This window comes from Cyphomyrmex costatus, unplaced genomic scaffold, assembly GCF_001594065.2.
Source record: "Cyphomyrmex costatus isolate MS0001 unplaced genomic scaffold, Ccosl1.0 scaffold222, whole genome shotgun sequence".
Lineage (NCBI taxonomy): Eukaryota > Metazoa > Arthropoda > Insecta > Hymenoptera > Formicidae > Cyphomyrmex > Cyphomyrmex costatus.
Genome location: NW_017276280.1, coordinates 237,008 through 255,811, shown reverse-complemented (window position 1 = coordinate 255,811; position 18,804 = coordinate 237,008). Strand labels below are relative to the sequence as shown.

The following is an 18,804-nucleotide window of genomic DNA, read 5'->3' as shown; positions in this document are numbered from 1 at the left end:
CGGAGAGGATGGGAAGCTCCGCTTTTCTCTCTTGCTCTCGCTTCCCATCTCTCTCCCTCTCTCTTTCGAATGAATGAATGTGTATGAATGAATTTTCCCGCGAATGTCCCGTATTATATCCTCTCTCGACAACGCGAAAAGATGCTACTTATTATGCCGAATTTGTATACTGCGCATCACCGATTCGTATCATATCTTCTCGTTGTTCAAACTAAAAGAAATCTGCTAATAATTATAAAACGTTTAGTTCAGTAATTTCAATCAAACGTACGGTTAATGTAAACTAAAAATAACTTTACTTCCCTAAATATTTAGTAATTATTACTAAACGTAATAATATAACCGTTTGACAATACTTAGACTAAATACTTAGAAAAGTATAATTATTTTTGGTCATATTAACCAAACATTTGATTGGAATTATTTTACTTAATAATTGATAGCTATTACCAAACTTTTTTCAGACCACGAAAACGGTAATACCGAACACTTTACCGCGCACAGATATATTGTTCACGAGCACGATATTTCTCTTTTGATCGCTCAGCAGATTTCCGCAGAATCGCATCGCATTAAAAATAGAGCACTCGTAAAAATACAAAAAAAAAAAAAACAGCACAAGCGGTGCGCGATGCATTCGCATGATATCGGTGCACGGAACTAACGCGCGATATTTTCTCGTTCTTCGGTACCGGAAGTAGGAAATGCCGTGCTTTAGAAAGAAACGAAAACGCGCGCGCAGATGGCAATAATGCTGGCGGAAGAGTAGAAAAGACGGATGCTAGGATCGCGACGTTCACTGCACTTCCGACGAAAGTAATAGACACCCGGTAGGAGATGGTAGCCGTATGTATCTCGGACTCGGAGGCAATAATCGTTCGTTAGGAGAACGGCAAATGGTCGGTAAAAACAGAAAAAAAAAGAAAAAAAATCAACGTAAAGAAAAAGAATTAATTCACCACGTAAAAAATCGACGACGAGCGATTGATCGTAATACTGGTATCTCGTTACGTGTGTCACGGATTTGTGTCAACGTGTGTCGTGTGTGTCTCAATAAGTTACGAAGGCGAAAACGGAGAAATGTTAAGGGATTAGGATGGATTTTGTGGGAATCACAGATGGGACAACATAGAAATATATAGGAACTTGAAGAATACTTGAAATTGTGACCGAAGCTGGCAAACAGCGATATAAAGCGCACAAAACAATACGAGATTCAAGATTATATATATATATATATATAAAGGGTGAGTTAAGAGATAAGGTGGATGTGCGTGTGTGTTTGTGATAATGGAAGTGGCACGAGAGATTTCTTTTTTCTCTTTCGTCTCTTTCTCCCTTTCCTTCTTTTTTCGTACATTTAACTCTCTTTCTATTTGCTTTCTTTATTTTTTTTCCCTAACTTTAAGAGATCGTCGAACACGAGTTGTTAGTAAAAATGCTTACGAACGGAAGGAACCAGGGAATTTCGAGGTGTAATCGAAGCTATTTAGCTTTTCGTAAATATTTTTGTTAATAATAAATTAACATCTTCTAGTCGATATTTTCTATACAGAGAGAAATTCTCTACAATGGAATTCTAAAACATCTTCACTCTTGTTTAAAATCCTGGCCGTATCGACCTCCTATTTACTGTTTGGAAGCGTGAGCCATTAATTAAAGAAGAAGACTCTTGTTTAAAAGTGCAAAAATTAATTAGACTGTTATTAATTAGACTGTTAAATATATTGACCTGCTTATCCTCGTTCTAATCGACAGCGTTGATTCTTTTAATGAAAATCTCATAGCGTAATGAATTAACATGATCTATATTACTGTCTCTCATTATAACTTCAATTCGCATACAATTAATTGTTAATTAACAAAATAATTAAAAGCAGTAATTATTAATAACAATACGATTATAGATAATTCACAATTATCCCTCACAATTAAATTCTAATTGTAAGATTACAGAATTTCAATCTTTCGCGAGATCAGACCGGACATCCGGATTATACACAAGAGGTGAGAGGATTGGTTTCGGATGGTTCTGGCGGGTGGATATAAGAACAGTAGTACTCGTTGCAACGAAGAGCCAACGGTGTAAGACAATCCGCCATTAAGAAAGACAAAAAGATTAATAAAAAAAAAAAAAAAAAGTAGGAACGGCGGAGTCGTAAGCAGCGTTTCTCTATCCTAAGACACATACGTGATTAATAAAAGAGGTAGAAGCATAGGCCGTTTATTATATACGTTTGATTCGCCTAAACAAAAGCGTGCGGCTACTATTTACATATATAATAATGATAACAATCAGATAGAGGTATGTACGTATAATGCGTATACACGTATACGGACGACGTCGTCATATACGCGTACACCGGAATGAACTTTGGAAGATGCAATAGTATAATATATACGTATCATGCTGTTTATATTGCAGGTGGATTAGTAAAAAAGACTCGCCGCGGTGTGAACCATTCGTGTGTGGACAGCGGCTAATTTTCAATGGACAATCTGGTCTGATCCCGGAAGGAAAACGAAGGAGAACGGATCTTCGAGTTCCGCAATTGGGACGAATCTCTCCCTGTCTCTCCTCAGCATGTAGCTTACTCTGTTCCCTTCGTTTTATCTCTCTCTCTCTCTCTCTCTCTCTCTCTCTCTTGAAGTCGCGTGACTCTTCTGGCTCTAAATACACCTCGAAACTCCCTGGGATTACTCGTAGTGGACGACGACGGGAACGATGGGATTTGGTTAGAAACAGCTTTGGGAAAGAGACGCGACAAAGTTTCATCAAATCAAATGGGCAGCATCTCCCGAGGGTCTCCTCCGCGACCGGAAGTGACGGCGGCCGAGTCACTTTACACCGCGTATTCGTCGCTGCCGGTTACCGTCGAGACACTTAATCTTCATTCAGTGTCGTGATAAAAAAAAATTTACGCGAAACAAATTTCAGTGCCTTGCACGTTTCGATCTTCGTGAAATCTTTATTTCTTTAATTACGTATTTTCATGCGCAATATAATATTTATTTGCTCCTTCGTATTTTTCTGAATTTATCTGTAATTTATTTATTGAATTATATTTTATCTAATTTATACTCTTTTATCTAAATTAATATATCATAAATTGATCAGTAAAGTTAACTATAATAATTATATTTTTGAGATAGAATTTCTAAATATGGCGAGTATAATTCGAAAATAGATTGGCCACATGAGTAACGGTATAACGCTGCTGTTTGAAATTTTTCGCGAATGGATGCTGATTCAACACAGGCAGCTACGAACACGCGGTGTATGAGGTGGAACGACCGGCCTTATAACCAATGGGAGCTAAATAATGATAAAATGCGGAAGGCTAGCTAGTAAAAATGCAACAGCTCGTCTAACAACTACGAGAACTAACACCATTGGTTATATTTATATGTATGTACGTGTCATTGGCACATACACGGTGTGTCGGAAAAGCGCGCGTACCGAGCACCTTGAGGTACTGTCGCATTTTGCAACGAAAATAGCCGTTTTATTCTTCAGCTAATATTGACAACGTAAATTATGTATGACAATGTAAATTAACTTTTCTGATTGATTATTGACTCTTTTGTTAAAATACCTCTGTAAATATATATTTCAAAATACATGAGTAAATTTGGAGAGACTCGGAGGAGACTCTCGGTTCGCGCTCTTTTCCCACCTTGGCTTCAAAGTATCTCTTTTTCCAAAATGCTGCACTTCATTAGGGATGCCACATTCCATTTACATTGACGAAGCTTTCGAGAAAAGGTCTCTCTCACAGAATCACACACGATCACTCACTCGCTTGTTTTATCACTAATGGCACGTTGCTTTTGCAGCATGCAAGAGACATTTTTTCTCCTTTTTTTTTTTTTTAAATTCCACTGATAACGAAAAGCGTTAGTATTGAATCAACTATCAAATCGAACGCGTGAAATCGTCGTTTCACGTGCATTCTACAAAAGCAATGTGACGAATAAAAAATTTATACCGAAGCCCGTGATAGGATCTTTTCACTTTTTTGATCATCATTATTCAATCTCCAAATTGTATGCGAATTGTACACGCACAAATGAAAAAATAATCATCAATCTTTCTCGATTAAAATATTGGCTCTCCCATAAATTTTTTCTCGTAATATAATTACTGTATTGTGAATATTACGTCACATTTTTCGCCAATTAGAAAAAAACCTTTTACCGAGCCAATAGATAAGCGCGATAGCAAGTTACAATACTTCAGAAAAAGATTTTACAGATTTTGTTAAAACATTCGTTTTTATTACGTGACAACAATACAGGCGTATTTCTGAGACCTTAAGTCTTAGATTAATAATTATTCGCTCGTCCGTTAATGGCGTGCTGCTGAAGTATCAGATCCTGTCACGCCTTCGGAATCGCTTAAGCGCTAAAAGCGATGGCGACACTTATGCCGTTCGAAATAAATTCTACGTGTGCTTCACTGCGTGCCAGCACGGCGCCGGCCTCGCGAGAGATATTTGCATTGCAAAGGGCAAGACGATAGTGCCATTGTCGACTTGATTATACCGACAGAAGGATTTCTAACGTGACATGTACGCGTATGTAACATGCGAAATTGTTCGCTCGTGAAATGGCCCGCTTGATGCAGCTAACATTGTATATACAATAATTACAAGGCGCACGTCACACATCGTCAATATCGTCGTGAGATTACGGGCTTTAAGATTATCGCTGCCTTTTATATCAAATGCAGTTTGACGTTGTACGCGTTAATCTCCTTAAGAATCTCTCGTAGTTCACATAAGTATCTTATTCCTATGCAAATGTCAGATTATGCGTGGCGAGACGGCGGTAAAAAAGGAACGACAAAAAACGAGAGACCGGATTATACCGCGCATGGACTACGTTATTACGGCTGGCAATCAGTCACGTGAGCACCGAGAATGAGTAACAAATTGACCGTAATACGGCAACGAAATATTAGCTGTATCGGGGCTCCGAGCGCCTGACCGTGTTTCCTTATCACAGGATTTTCTTTCTTTTTCACGTGCACTCCGATTAAGCCGCTTTCACGCGATCCGATCCGCGCCGATTAAGCCGCAATATGAACGGGCGAGCGAATAAAAGTGCGCGTCGCGCTCGATTTCGCGGCTAGTGCCTCGCCGAACGTGTTAAGCGCTGCAAATTGCAAGTCGCGCGAGAGTTTAATTAGCTCTGTCGTCGTCGTCGACGCGCTCCGCCCTCCGGAAACTGGAAGTGGCCCATTTTGCGTTCTATATCACGGCCCCGTGATTGGTCGTTACAAGTACGGATGCGAAGCGACATTGACTTCCTGTCTGTACAACCCGTCACGACCCAGACGGACCGGATTCAATCATAATCGTCTAATCGACGGCAAACACGTGCAATTGCGAGTTCTTACGATGTTCATTCTAATATTAACATATCGATAAAACAACTGTAAAACCGTGGATTTAAATCGTAAATTTGATATTTTGCAGAATAAGTCCGCTAATCGAACATCGAAATATCATTTCTATTTCCGGCAAAAGCTTTTGCATAGGCATTAATTGATTACAGAGCACGGTAATTGGCAACGATATATGTTAATGAGAAAATCGATATCGCAGATCTTAAAATAGTAACAATGCCGGCAAGAATTCATTCGGGAAGTCAATTGCAGGGTAGAAATGCAAGAGAAAAAGCATAATACGTCTGTTTAAGAAATGTAATACCAGTTTGCGTGACTTTGGTACTTTTATTGCGAACCAAGTGACATCGATGACGAAAGTATTATCGATAAAATATAATACGAGGTTAAAGATATTCTGAGAATTTGTAAGATCGAAACGATCGAACACAGTGAAACTTGTTACTCTCATGAGTTACGTGGGAGTTGCTTCAACTTTATACTTTAACTAGCCGGAAGTATCGTGTGCAAATGTTTGCTTTGAAAGCATTATTTGTATTATGAAATCCTCCTTCCATGCAATTCTGATAAGTGAAATAACTTTTGATAAATGTTGTTTTAAGTATACTTGAGAATTATGTGTGATTAGATAGAAAAAAATTTAACATTTCTTGGAGATAAGAGTCTTGCGATTATTTGCAAAGAAGAGTAGCGCTTCAATTTTATTACAGAAATATTACAGGATATTTGTGAACATTTTTTTTTTTTTTTTTTCGAGATATTAAGAATTAATCAAAGAAGAATAGAAAAGAGATTCACCAAAAAGTAATTGAGTGTGTCCTTTTTTCGAGCACAAAAGAAGACCTCAGTGTTTTAAAACAGACGTAAAAAAAAATTGTAAAGTTTATCCAGATTCATGACGCCGACAAAAGATGATTAACGATCGGAGAACAATTTTTCTGAGAACAGTTCTTGACGTGTCGAGATGCTTAAAAAACTTTGATGAAGGATGACAACATCCATGAAAATCAAGATATTCTCCAGGTTGGACACATTAGCAAGGCTTGAGACGCGACCTCGTGCATCTAATCAGCAGTAGGTCGCCATACGTGACGTCAACAGACGTTGTTGGGATACTGGGTTACCGGTGCGACTTGATGAAGTGCACTTGAGTGTACTGGACGCGAGAGTTGAATATACACTCCGTCCAGTTCGCCGGATGTCGGCTGTCGACACGATGTATTACTGCGGATCTTATCCCGACCTTCATTGTCATCCATATTGAAAGCAATTTGCATTACAAACCCGTATTACAACGCGAGTGTTACCTTTTTCTTTGAAATCCTTTGTTTTCCCGACGTCATTTGTATAAACGGTCGATAATCGCGGCTACCATCTCGCACGACGCTTTCTGACTTCTGTCGCGAATCAATAGTTGCCTCTCGCGACTTCTCGAAAATAAGCATTGGAGGTTTCATTAATAATGAAAATAATGGACAGATTGAAATAACAATTTTGCACGAGTATAAAATATGAAAAAAAATATCACGATCAAATTGTTCCGTTGAAAAAATTATTGACTTCACACGTGAGTCAAATTTACACAAGAAAAGAACGCAAAACCTATTTAGATCTAAAATAAGACTCAATGATTCGTATATTCTTGAAAATTGTCTCTATTTCTACCAATGTAAATTAACTTCAATCTTGGTTTAACTTACTATCTTTTTCAAAGTTTGAAAAATAGAAAAGGGTAAAGAGTAAATTAAATCGAGATTAAAGTTAATCCATGCTGATAAAAATGGATATAAAAGCCTAAATCGCAGTCGAGTTTTATAATGATTAATATCGACGAAAAAGATGGAAAATCGCTAACTGACAATGGCACTTCGTACTTGGCAAATGTTTTTATCAAGATCAGCGCGAGCTTGTAACGGAATGTCGCCATCGCGCTGTAAAGAAACGTGTACACGCGGTACGGTTGCAGCAGCACGTTCTCGTATTCTCATCAAGGAATATCGCTGTTTTTCCGGCATGTAATATCAGTTCTTCAGCCTCCTCGCCTCGTATCGAGGATATATATATATATATATATATATATATATATATATATATATATATATATATATATATATATATATATACACGACGGACCGCTGTTCGTGATGCTGCATCCGTTAACAAGATCATTACGACCCCCGCGACATCCTCGCATCCAGAACGTTCGTCGACGTTCTGCGGAAAACTTTTCCAATAAATGAACGAGAGAAACTGTCACGTGTACGCAATAGAAAAACCGAGTCACGTGCACGGTGCTAGCTCTCGTGGTTGCCGCCGATGACAACCACGCCCGAGAAAGAAGATGAATGACAAAATAACACCGGACGCACGATAAACATTCTGAAAATAATTGTTGCAAAAGCGCGCAATGTAAAGATAACTCAATTTATTTTTCAAATTATCAATAACAATCGAAGATAAATATTCCAAATTAAAAAAACAAATATTTTATTGAATTGTGTTTACGTATGAGTTTAATTAACATGTGAATTTCGAAGAAAACATGAGAAATATATTCGTTCTGGATGCGAGAATTTCGTTGAATATGATATTAACTTAAAATTAGCAATATTATCAGGGGTGGGTTGATAGGGGTGGCACGCAGCCTAAGGGCGACGTGAGCTTACCTTGCTTCCCCTTTCGTTAAATATAATTTCCACGTCAAGGATTGGCCCAAATTGCTGAAAGGAAAAATATTTACCAAATTCAGAATATTAAAGTATGTGTGTGATACTAATGGCGTGATATAAAATATATAAAAATAATATACAATATAATAAGTTAATACATAAATTTTATGATAAAAAAAAATTTTGTATAAAAAAAAGAAATCTGGTATAAAGACCTTTCTACATTAATAGAATTAAATCATGCAAATTATTATCGGTATACATTAAATAAAAAAATATTTGTTTCTAGAAGAAGCTTTCCATTACTTTCTATTATTTTTTATAGTTCATTAAAAATATTTCTATTTTTTATTCGAAGAGAGACGAGAAAACAATAATAATGTCTATACACATATTATTCCTTTTATCTACGTCGCAATCGAAAAGGCGAGAAGCGAGCAATCTCCCATCAACAAAGCAAATAAATATAAAGTCGCCGAATAACGAAAGCATGAGCAAGTAGGGTGGACAAAATTGTACTACTTACCCCGAACATTGCCCTGAGGTCAGGGTCTCGGAAACGAAAAGGTATGTTGCTGACGTGCAAGCGTTTTGGTTGACCTTTGAGGTCGGTGCCTTGTGTCGCTGTCGCGGGTGTTGTCGCGCCCGAGGTGACAGGTACCAACGCAGCAGCCTCCACTCCGCCTTCGGGGTTGGTCTCACTGCCACCGCCTGGTGTGGGTGCTGGTTGCTGGCCACCGCCACCCGCGGCGGCCTGTACAGCTGCCGCTGCCACTACTGCAGCCTGAAATACCTCCGACTGTCGTCGGAAAGAACGAAAGACAAACGTTTTGAGAATCTGCTTTGTTAATAATGCGAAAAAATAGGAAATCACTAAGTCCGGCTTATTGTTCAAAGCAATAGGGAGAAAAGAAGTAGCATTTCGATTTAAATCTTGTAAACTATAGACTTGATTACTTCAGCTTGGTAGAAAAGGATTATCACAAGACAGAGTAGAAAATTAATACAAAATATACATTCTTAAATTTCTTGTACTACGTTACACATATCACAGTTTTGCGTCTTTTAAATCCTTTAATTCAGTTTTGTTTGTTCTCTTAGTCACTCGTTAACCTATCCTTACTTATTCACGCATGCTATGCTTATCCTATTATAAACTATATCTAAGCTCTTTTCCCACTTTCTTCTAATTTAAATCTCATACCTATTTCATTACTTATGTGTACGAAAACTGTCGTTGGAAGTTTGGTGACAAATAGACTACAAAAAGTTGAAAAGATCGAAATCAGTGTTTAGAATATTTATTACAAAGTAGATAGATGGAAAATAACTGATGCGCGACGACAAGAGAATCAATAAAAAAAAAAAAGAGAGGCAAAGGACTGTTGAGACTAATAAACGGCGCAAACAACTCGGCGATGCGGCTATAAACTTTACTTCGCGATACTTTGGCGTGTGTGTAGAGTTACTGTAATGTATGCCGACATAATGTGCACAGCAACATGGTAGACGACGCAGAGCAAAGTAATGACTGCGCTCGTGGGATGATGAAACATTGCTTCATTTACGATAAACAACTGTGTAATTAGCGAAGCGGAAAAATTTGTTCAACATTCGAGATATATTCTAGAAAATATTAACGGCATTAATTTTGCATGTGGTACTGCTATTAATAATAACGACGGAGCGGTAATTAGTACCAACGTATTAAACGAGAACCATTTATGTCGTTCCGTGACTTGAAATTAAATTCGAAGTGATAAAATACACACATATATATTGTTACTGTATCAAAATATATAATTTCATGTACGTCGTATATATAGACATAATGTCTATCGTATGTATAGTATCTAAATTGTACTATCTTCTTACTTGATGCAATGAATGCATAACGCATAACGTTACAATTGCGTGGTACTATGATTGATTATATCAATGAAATGGTAAATCACCACCAACTGTATCGTGTTAACAATTTTGCTTCGGTGACACAATAATAAATTGTACACTACTGGTATATTTTTCTCATAAAAACTATAAATCTTCCATAAAATGAAAACTGTATATTCGTCGTTTATATAAAGCTAGATGCTCTGCCGCATGATAAAACAATGTTTAAATCGTATCTTGATAATACTTCGGTGTCACGTTCCTCGCGCGCGCGTTCTGTGTAATTTTGCGGCGTCTAAGATATGGAATTATTAAAGTACATCCAATCTCGAATAGATCGTAAACAATGATTTATAGTGTACGTGTACGCGGCTATGGAACAACATAAGCCAGGAATATGATCGTTCGTATTAAGTTGGAAACACGGCGGAAGCTGTAAGTGGTAATATCTGAAAGTGGTCAGCCAAATGGCCGACCTTATCATGCCTGCACTACTAACGGCGGGCAAGTGAATGCGCACCGTGCACGGTCAGACACAGCTGGTACTTCGGGTAACTTGCGAAATATTGGGAACATTATGCCACTATTTTACCAGTAATCCATTTGTACTTTCAGTACATAAATTTTCGCAGCTCTAAAAGCAACAGAAATAAACAACTTTTTTTAAATAAACCGTGCACTTAAATAAAATACGTAAATTAATTTCTATATACACTTGGTAAGTTTACACAAATTACAATTATGCATGTATAAACTTTATTATTAACTAAGAAATTTATGAGCATTCGTTTATCCAGTTTTACAAAGTTATTTTGTTCTCTTAAAAACATTTATACATATATAGGTAATATATATGTTTCATTATAATATTTTTCTACAATTTTCTGCTTTTCTCTCACCTTGTTAATTATCGTATACAATACCTATTCTAGGTCGAATGTTATTGTTCATTACGTATTGTCGGTGCATCATCGCCGGATTACAAGTTACGATGAGAGCACGTCAATATACTGCCGGGCACACTTTTATGACGTTGGCGAAAGCTTGTTTCGTGGGAGATTGAAACTTTTTTCCAGCCCCAATCTACGCGTGCAAAAGAGGCGAACGCGGCTTTTCTGACGCAGTAGCGAGCGAAAATTTAACAGAGTGGAAAGCAGAACCTTCGTACGACATAAACCATCCACGAATATATATCCCACAGTTCAGTCCATTCTTTTAACGTATACCACTGACGATTATTCACAAAAATTTCGACAATTTCTTTCTTCGTTTATCTGTTTTATTCTCTGTTGAACATTTTCATCATCTTTTTATTTCGTGATGCCTTCCTGTACAGTTAACACAAGATGTAGCACACGCTAGTGTGCTGGTAATGTTTCGAAGCTTTTTAAAACAATTATAGAATATTATTGTCTGAATATTAACGTATAATTTCTACATGCTGCCGCATTAATGTAATAATATTTTGATGCAAAGTAAATTAAGTGCAGCTAAAATTTATTACTCAACTGCTGTGACACTATAATTTCATAAAGAAAATTATTTTAACCCAAAGCGCAAACAAGATAATTATATTCACGATCCTAAATTGTTATTGTATCTCCTTCATATATCATATATATACCAAGAACAAAGGACTCTTAATTTCAATAATAATAAACGGTAAGTTTAAAATATTTTTTCAATATTCAAAAAATTTTTCGAATATCTGAAGATAGCTCAATCCAGGAGCCAAAACATAGTATGTTTCAACCCAGGAGGGTATGTTAAGTTAGCACCCCAACTATAGAACTCAGGAGTTCTGATTAGAGTTCCCACTTCCTTTTGACGAGACGAAGAGTTCCCTATAGTTAATAACAAGAGTTCCGCTCAATAAACATTTTTTTTACATTTTTTAAAAATGGAGTGCTAACTTTTTATCGAATTTCGAGGTGGAATAGTTCTGAGCGGCTTAATAGCTTCAATTTGCGATTGCCTAGAGTTCCTGATATGTAAAAAAATTTTTGAATATTAAAAAAAAAATTTAAAATTTTTGAAAAATTAATTTTTAGATACAATAGTTCTGATGATAATTTCTGCTTCTTTTTGACGATACGAAGAGTTCTCTATGATTTTTAATGACATATGCGCTTAATAATCATCTTTTAATAATTTTTTAAGAATGGGGTGCTAAACTTTTTAACGAAATTCCAGGTCGCATAGTTCTGATCAGCTTAACAGAACTATTTTGTGAATACCTAGAGTTCTTGATACATAAAAAACATTTTTGAAGAATAATAAAGTTCAAAAAAAATAGTGGAAATCTTTGAAAATTTTTTTGAGCGTACCAAGTAGTTCTGAGTTGCGTTTCTTATAGTACTCGACGAATTCTATCGAAAACTGTAAGGTGGAAAAACGATTGGACCAACGGTTTGCAAGATACAGCGACATTTGTCGGAAGATCATCAATTTTTAGAGTATATCTCGGAAACCGTTGGTCCAATCGCTTTGAGCCCTGATACTTTTCGACAGAGATCGCCGAGAACTGACCAGAACTCCGATCAGAACTATTCGGTACTCCCAAAAAATTTTGACTTCAAATTTTTTTCAAAGTCCCACGTCGGAAAATTTTTTGAGAGTACCGAGTAGTTCTGAGTAGCGTTTCTTATAGTTCTCGATGAGTTCTATCGAAAACTGTAAGGTGAAAAAGCGATTGGACCAACGGTTTGTAAGATACAGCGAGATTTGTTACATTTGTAAGATCATACACAATTTTTAAATGAGTATATCTCAGAAACTGTTGGTCCAATTGCTTTGAGCCCTGATACTTTTCGACAGAACTCGTCGAGAACTGTCCAGAACTCCAAACAGAACTACTCGGTACTCCCAAAAAATTTTTGACCAAAAAATTTTTTTTTTAATTCCACGTCGGAAAGTTTTTTGAGAGTACCGAGTAGTTCTGTTCGGAGTTTTGGACAGTTTTCGGCGAGTTCTGTCGAAAAGTATCAGAGCTCAAAGCGATTGGACCAATGATTTCCGAGATATACCTATTTACTCTAAAAATTGTTGATCTTCCGATAAATGTCGCTGTATCTTGCAAATCGTTGGTCCAATCGCTTTTTCACCTTACAGTTTTCGATAGAACTCGTCGAGTACTAAAAGAAACGCTACTCAGAACTACTCGATACTCTCAAAAAAATTTTCAACGATTTCCACTATTTTTACTTTATTATATTTCAAAAATGTTTTTTATGTATCAAGAACTCTAGGTATTCACAAAATAGTTCTGTTAAAGCTGATCAGAACTATGCGACTTGAATTTTGTTAAAAAGTTAGCACCCTATTTTTAAAAAATGTAAAAAAAATGTTTATTGAGCGGAACTCTTGTTATTAACTATAGGGAACTCTTCGTCTCGTCAAAAGAAAGTGGGAACTCTAATCAGAACTCCTGAGTACTATAGTTGGGGTGCTAACTTAACATACCCAATACAACCCAGAAGCCGAAACATAATATAGTTTATCAGATAATTATAGATGATGATATATTTTATTCCTTGACTTTTTATATTGTATATTATTTGAAATGAACTCTTATATGCCCTTCATTATCGTTTATTGTTATTTATTGTCTATTTTTTTTTATCTAAAAATTCTTATATTTTTATATTCTTGATTTATCGTTTCGTTCACTAAATAAAAACAAGCAATAAGGTAATGGATGAAAATTTGTCAAACAAGCACATAATCATATGCAATCATCGACAAAATTGACTCCAATGTTTTTCTCCTAACAAGATATTACGCGTGACATGTCAAAGGAAATACGAGTATCTCTTCTGTTTTCCGTCGTTTCGCAATTGGCGAGCTAACCGCTCCAATTTAACGAAATTATTCTGATTTGACGAGCGACGCTCGTAGCACGAAATAATCGAAATCGCGTCGGCGGTATTTCCTCTCTCGACTTTGCGGATATTGGTGTCAAATATTCGAGAGCATTATTCTTCCCCAGACTTCGACGTATTCGAACATTAGCGAAAAGCACGATAATTGCGTTTCCGTGAAGGTATTTTCCCGTTAATTTCATGCTTTCTTTCAAACCGTGAGAGAGACTTTTATATTTCGTACAAGACTTAAAATCAGCAAAATAAAAATGAGAAAAATTTATAAAATAATAGATACTAAAAGAAATTTTCTTTCATCATTTGCATTACTTATATCCTTTGATCTGTTTATTACATTTTGTTGTACTAACTATTTTTGAAAGAAATATTTTTTATGATTATTGTACTTACAAGAATTTAATTGAAACAAAAAGTTACGATTGTTACAAATATAATACAAAGAAAACGAAAATAACAAAAAAATAATTATTTTAGTTTAACATTTGTAACAACGCTACCCTGTTTTATTGCCATATTTATGATCTGAATATGAGTACTATCATCGGAATACGAAAAAAAGTGTTTTTAATAAATAAATATATCTTTATATTTCACTATTTGCATTTTCTCAAGTTTAATTTACATTTGACTAGTAAAATCTTTCTAAATTAGGCAAATCTCACGATGAAACTTGCAAATTGAATTTTTTAAAGCTTCGTCCGCATCTCATCGTGCAATCTCCCGACTCATCCTCGTTAGCTATGCTTCTATTCATCCCAGGAATCGGCATCCAAACGAACTACTTAATATTCCGGTGGCGTGCAACGTCCACGGAGGAGATGCGCGAAGTACACTCGGATACCAATTGACGCGGAACATTTATTCCCGCAACTTTCGGTATAGCATCGTTCGCTCGCCTCAAGCCAATGGCTGACAAGTTTACCATAACGCGGCGAAACTGTTGAACAAATTCAAGCGATACGTGCTTTATACGAAATTCGTGTTGACAAAAGTAAGGCTAATATTTTGTTCGTAACTTCCTTTGGTTTCATGCAATTTCGGCCTGTCGATAGAGACAAAAGATATTATTTATCGACAAAAATACAAACGTGGAATGTAATGAAATATATTATTCAATATAAATGAAATAAAAGAATAGAAGAAAACGATTGCTAGTATAATTGCTGCACAATAATAACATCCATAATTTATTAGCTCTTTTGTAATATAGAATAGGACAAAATAAAATTTTAAAAACATCCCTCTTCACGTTTCAATCAGATTGTTTCATAATTTATCTTTCACGAATGAGTAACTTGATAAACTATTAAAATTTCAAAATCACAAAAAACAAAAAATTTATGTATATAATTATAATGGCCATGTTTAGAAAATATAACGGTCGAGTAAGCGCTCAATAATTATTGCCTGTGATTAAAATAAACCTTTAGAACCATGCATGATAAATTTAGAAGAATATAGGTATCGATAACAACGAGCTTTCACTTTATCGTTGTATTTTCTGAACATAGCCAATATGTACGTTATCCTATATATATACATTCTGCGTTTACTAATAAATAAATCCTTTTCACTTTGTGATATTGTATCAACAATTACGGTGTTTACTGTATGCGGAAATTTATGCTGCAAAAGTCGGAGAAGAAATAGAAGAAATAAGAATAATTTGCACGCAATCACTCTATTAGTCTATTTGTGTATTACGTGCCTTTGTGTTATATTCGTATTGTGTTATGACTTTAGTTTTTTACTATTAATGTTAATTAAACCACTGTCAGTTGAATCAATTCGTCAAAGTAATAAATAGCGCAATTATATATCATAATCCACATAAAATGATTACTGTTAGGAATACAAGAGACTTAATGGTTATTTGGTGATATAAGACATAAAAAATATAGTAAAATACAAGTGCTCTTGTATTCTTTGTTTGTCTTGATGTCTGTCTTGTAATTCCATCTGTTTAGAATATACATTTTTAACGGGCAAATTTAAGCTTAAAGCATACAAAGTACGCAAATTGAATTCAGCGTATTAAATGTAATAAATGCATTACATGAATAGATAGAATTATTGTCTATTAATTCGTATATGTATTGTACTAATTATTCTTATTTCCTTAATAAAACTTTGTAAGGATATTTTATACGTTATTGTAACATTTTACGTCTTATTTCTAAGCATTATTCGTAAATTTTGTATGAGCCATGCATCCCACCTCCGCCGTATATTCTACCTTATGGGAAGGATTGCAAAAATGCAAGAATTAAAAAAAAATGCAATATAAAAAGTACTTTAGATTCTTAACATTTTTTTTCATAGTAATGGACAGTATAAAGTTTTTATTGATAGTTTATTTACCATAAACATAGTATAATAATACTTGCCAAATTAAATTTTTGTTAAACGCGGCGTAACAGGACAATTCGATAAATCAGTGACGCTTTTTTTTTTAATCAAAATTTAACTAATTTGTTAATACAGCCTCCTTTTAAAAAGTCACCGACTTATCAAACTTTCCACGTACGTACCAGAATTACTCTATTATTTTTGAATTATTGTAAGTCTTCATAAAAATGATATTGAACCTAATTATCATAAACGAACAAGACAAAACCTCTATTACGACTGTTTCTTATATTATATACACATATGGTGTGTATTTCTATTGTATAGGGGATAAACTTCGTACAAATCAGATTAAGCGAACACAAAATCAGTGCATGAAGGAACGTGCACGTAAAGTTACGCGAGATAAATCCGACAAATTATGCAAACCGCGGAAGACGGATAATGTCATCAAGTGGGGAAACGCTCGCAAATTCTGTACTGTTCGAGAAGCTTTTAGTCCGGCATGAATAATAGAGACGTGTCGTTCCCAAGGCAAGGATTTATAGCCGTTCGCCCCAAAACTCCGCGCCATTTGTTTGCCCCTTTTCCTTCTCTAGCTTACTTCAAAAAAGCGACAAAAAAATTCACGGAAAAATAAAGCTACGACTATCTATTTAAAAAATCGTCTTTTGTGATATTCAAAAAAAAGCTTGTGACTCCACGAGGAAGAGAAATATTTATTGCAAGATCATCTGCGGAATATAAGGGTCATGATTTTTGTAATTTAAAGTTGAAGGGCGACAACTTGAAGTAATATCTTAGTAATTTTCGAGTTTCGCAAAGTTTCAATCTTTTGTAAGCAAAGAAAGTTAAGTAATCAAAGAGTGATGAAGAAAAGCGTTTACTGTTACAAAGGGCCTACTGCTCAGACAGGATAGTCTCGGCGCAATGCGACGGAAAATAATAAAACAACGCGCCACGGCCTGCGCGGACATTTTCCTTTGGTTGAATACAGCGGCGAAGCGGTAATTCGTCCCTACTTGGCAATTTTAGAAAGTTCCAGACGACGGCCGCAACTTTATATTCATTAACGGCGAGATGCAGAAAAGAGAGGCAGGCAAATTTTCCGAACCCCTGCGCGAGCGCATATTGCAAAGTTTCGCGCCGGTGAACTCGACGAATGGCAAGCCTCTCTTCAGCGTTTCTGGCAAAGCGGTTTCGACTTTTACTAACGAACACCGCCCAATACCGTGGATGCTTTCAGCGAGCGAAGAAACATACACAGCCAAAGAAATTTCTATCCTTTACAACATTTCAGACTGTATTCAGAATATCTTAAAATTCTCACGCTTATCTACTTCTATCTGCTGATTCCCTCGACTAAATTGAAGTCGCTACTTCCTTAATGCGAACTACAAGAAAAGAAGTAAAACGTACAGTCCATACTAAAAGCAATTGGTATAATGGTTACAAAAGTACATGTTTCTGACGAAAAATAATTTTTGTCTATATTTTACTCAAATTTCAGCACAATAGTAACATTTACATTTATTTAAAAAAAAAAAAAAAAAAGGACTAAGAGATTAAAATATACCGAGAGAAAAGTTTTTTGGTATTTCTAACTATATATAATTTTGCATGATAAAAGTAATTAGATAGAAGCACCATATTCATGATTCTTACTGCTACAATGTTAGTAATAACAATTATATATGTACAGTTCTCTCAAACATGAAAAAATTGTATTGTAAATTATAATAATTTCACATATTATTACAGTAAATAAAATATCAAGATATAAATGGTAAATAAAATTAACATTTTTATTCGATAAGTGCAATCACAATTATAGTGAATATAACTATTTTCTTATAAAATCACTTATTTTTTAGTTTTTATTATCACATCACATAAATAATAATTTATGTGATGTGATAATAAAAACTAAAAAATATATTTAAAAAACTAAAAATTTTGAAACAGAGTGTATGACTACTATTAATAGTATTATTAGTATTATACAATTGACTATGTTTGCGTGATTCAAACAACTATGTATATGTATATAGTCTTAAAAGAAATTCTGGTTAAATTATTGTAATTGCAATTTTTCTTTCTCAATCTTTTCTTCACATTCTCACGTAAAGTCAACAAGAAATAATTAACAGACAGAATCTTTCCAGTTCATTTTGGGGGAAATAAATCCTGAATTTTAAGTAATTATTCGTCGCAGCTGAAGTTCTTATTGTTTTGTGCTTAAAATTCCGCTAGTTTGGAATAAGTAATGACACAAAATAAACTAGATTATTACATATAGTACGTCTATATGGCAGTTTTCGCACGGAACTATTCAGACGGCGGATTGTTAAAACGAGTACCGTCTCAAGCGAATTAACTTGGAAGGGGACTACGGAATTTCGCCTAATGCTGGGAAACTCGAATATACACCATTGCGCGTCTGTTTGCCGCTAGATAACTAGGGATGTACACGCATCGTGCGCGCAGTACGTAGAATATATGGATACTACGTGCGTTAACTACTACGTGCAATGTTCTATTGTTAGCGAATCCCGGATTATGACATGTAACATTAGAGAGAGAGAGAGAGAGAGAGAGAGAG

The 18,804-nt window shown here is 35.3% G+C and overlaps 1 protein-coding gene across 1 annotated transcript in view; it reads right to left on the bottom strand.

The window, feature by feature from the left end:
- LOC108773798 (RNA-binding Fox protein 1) overlaps positions 1-18,804 on the bottom strand; it is a 264,406-nt gene that overhangs the window by 81,352 nt on the left and 164,250 nt on the right. Inside the window, exons 5-6 of the mRNA XM_018539732.1 lie at positions 8,606-8,878; positions 8,077-8,130 (exon numbers count right to left, since the gene is read on the bottom strand). Of these exons, the coding sequence (XP_018395234.1) occupies positions 8,077-8,130; positions 8,606-8,878 (327 nt within the window). The remainder of the gene's footprint in view (positions 1-8,076; positions 8,131-8,605; positions 8,879-18,804) is intronic.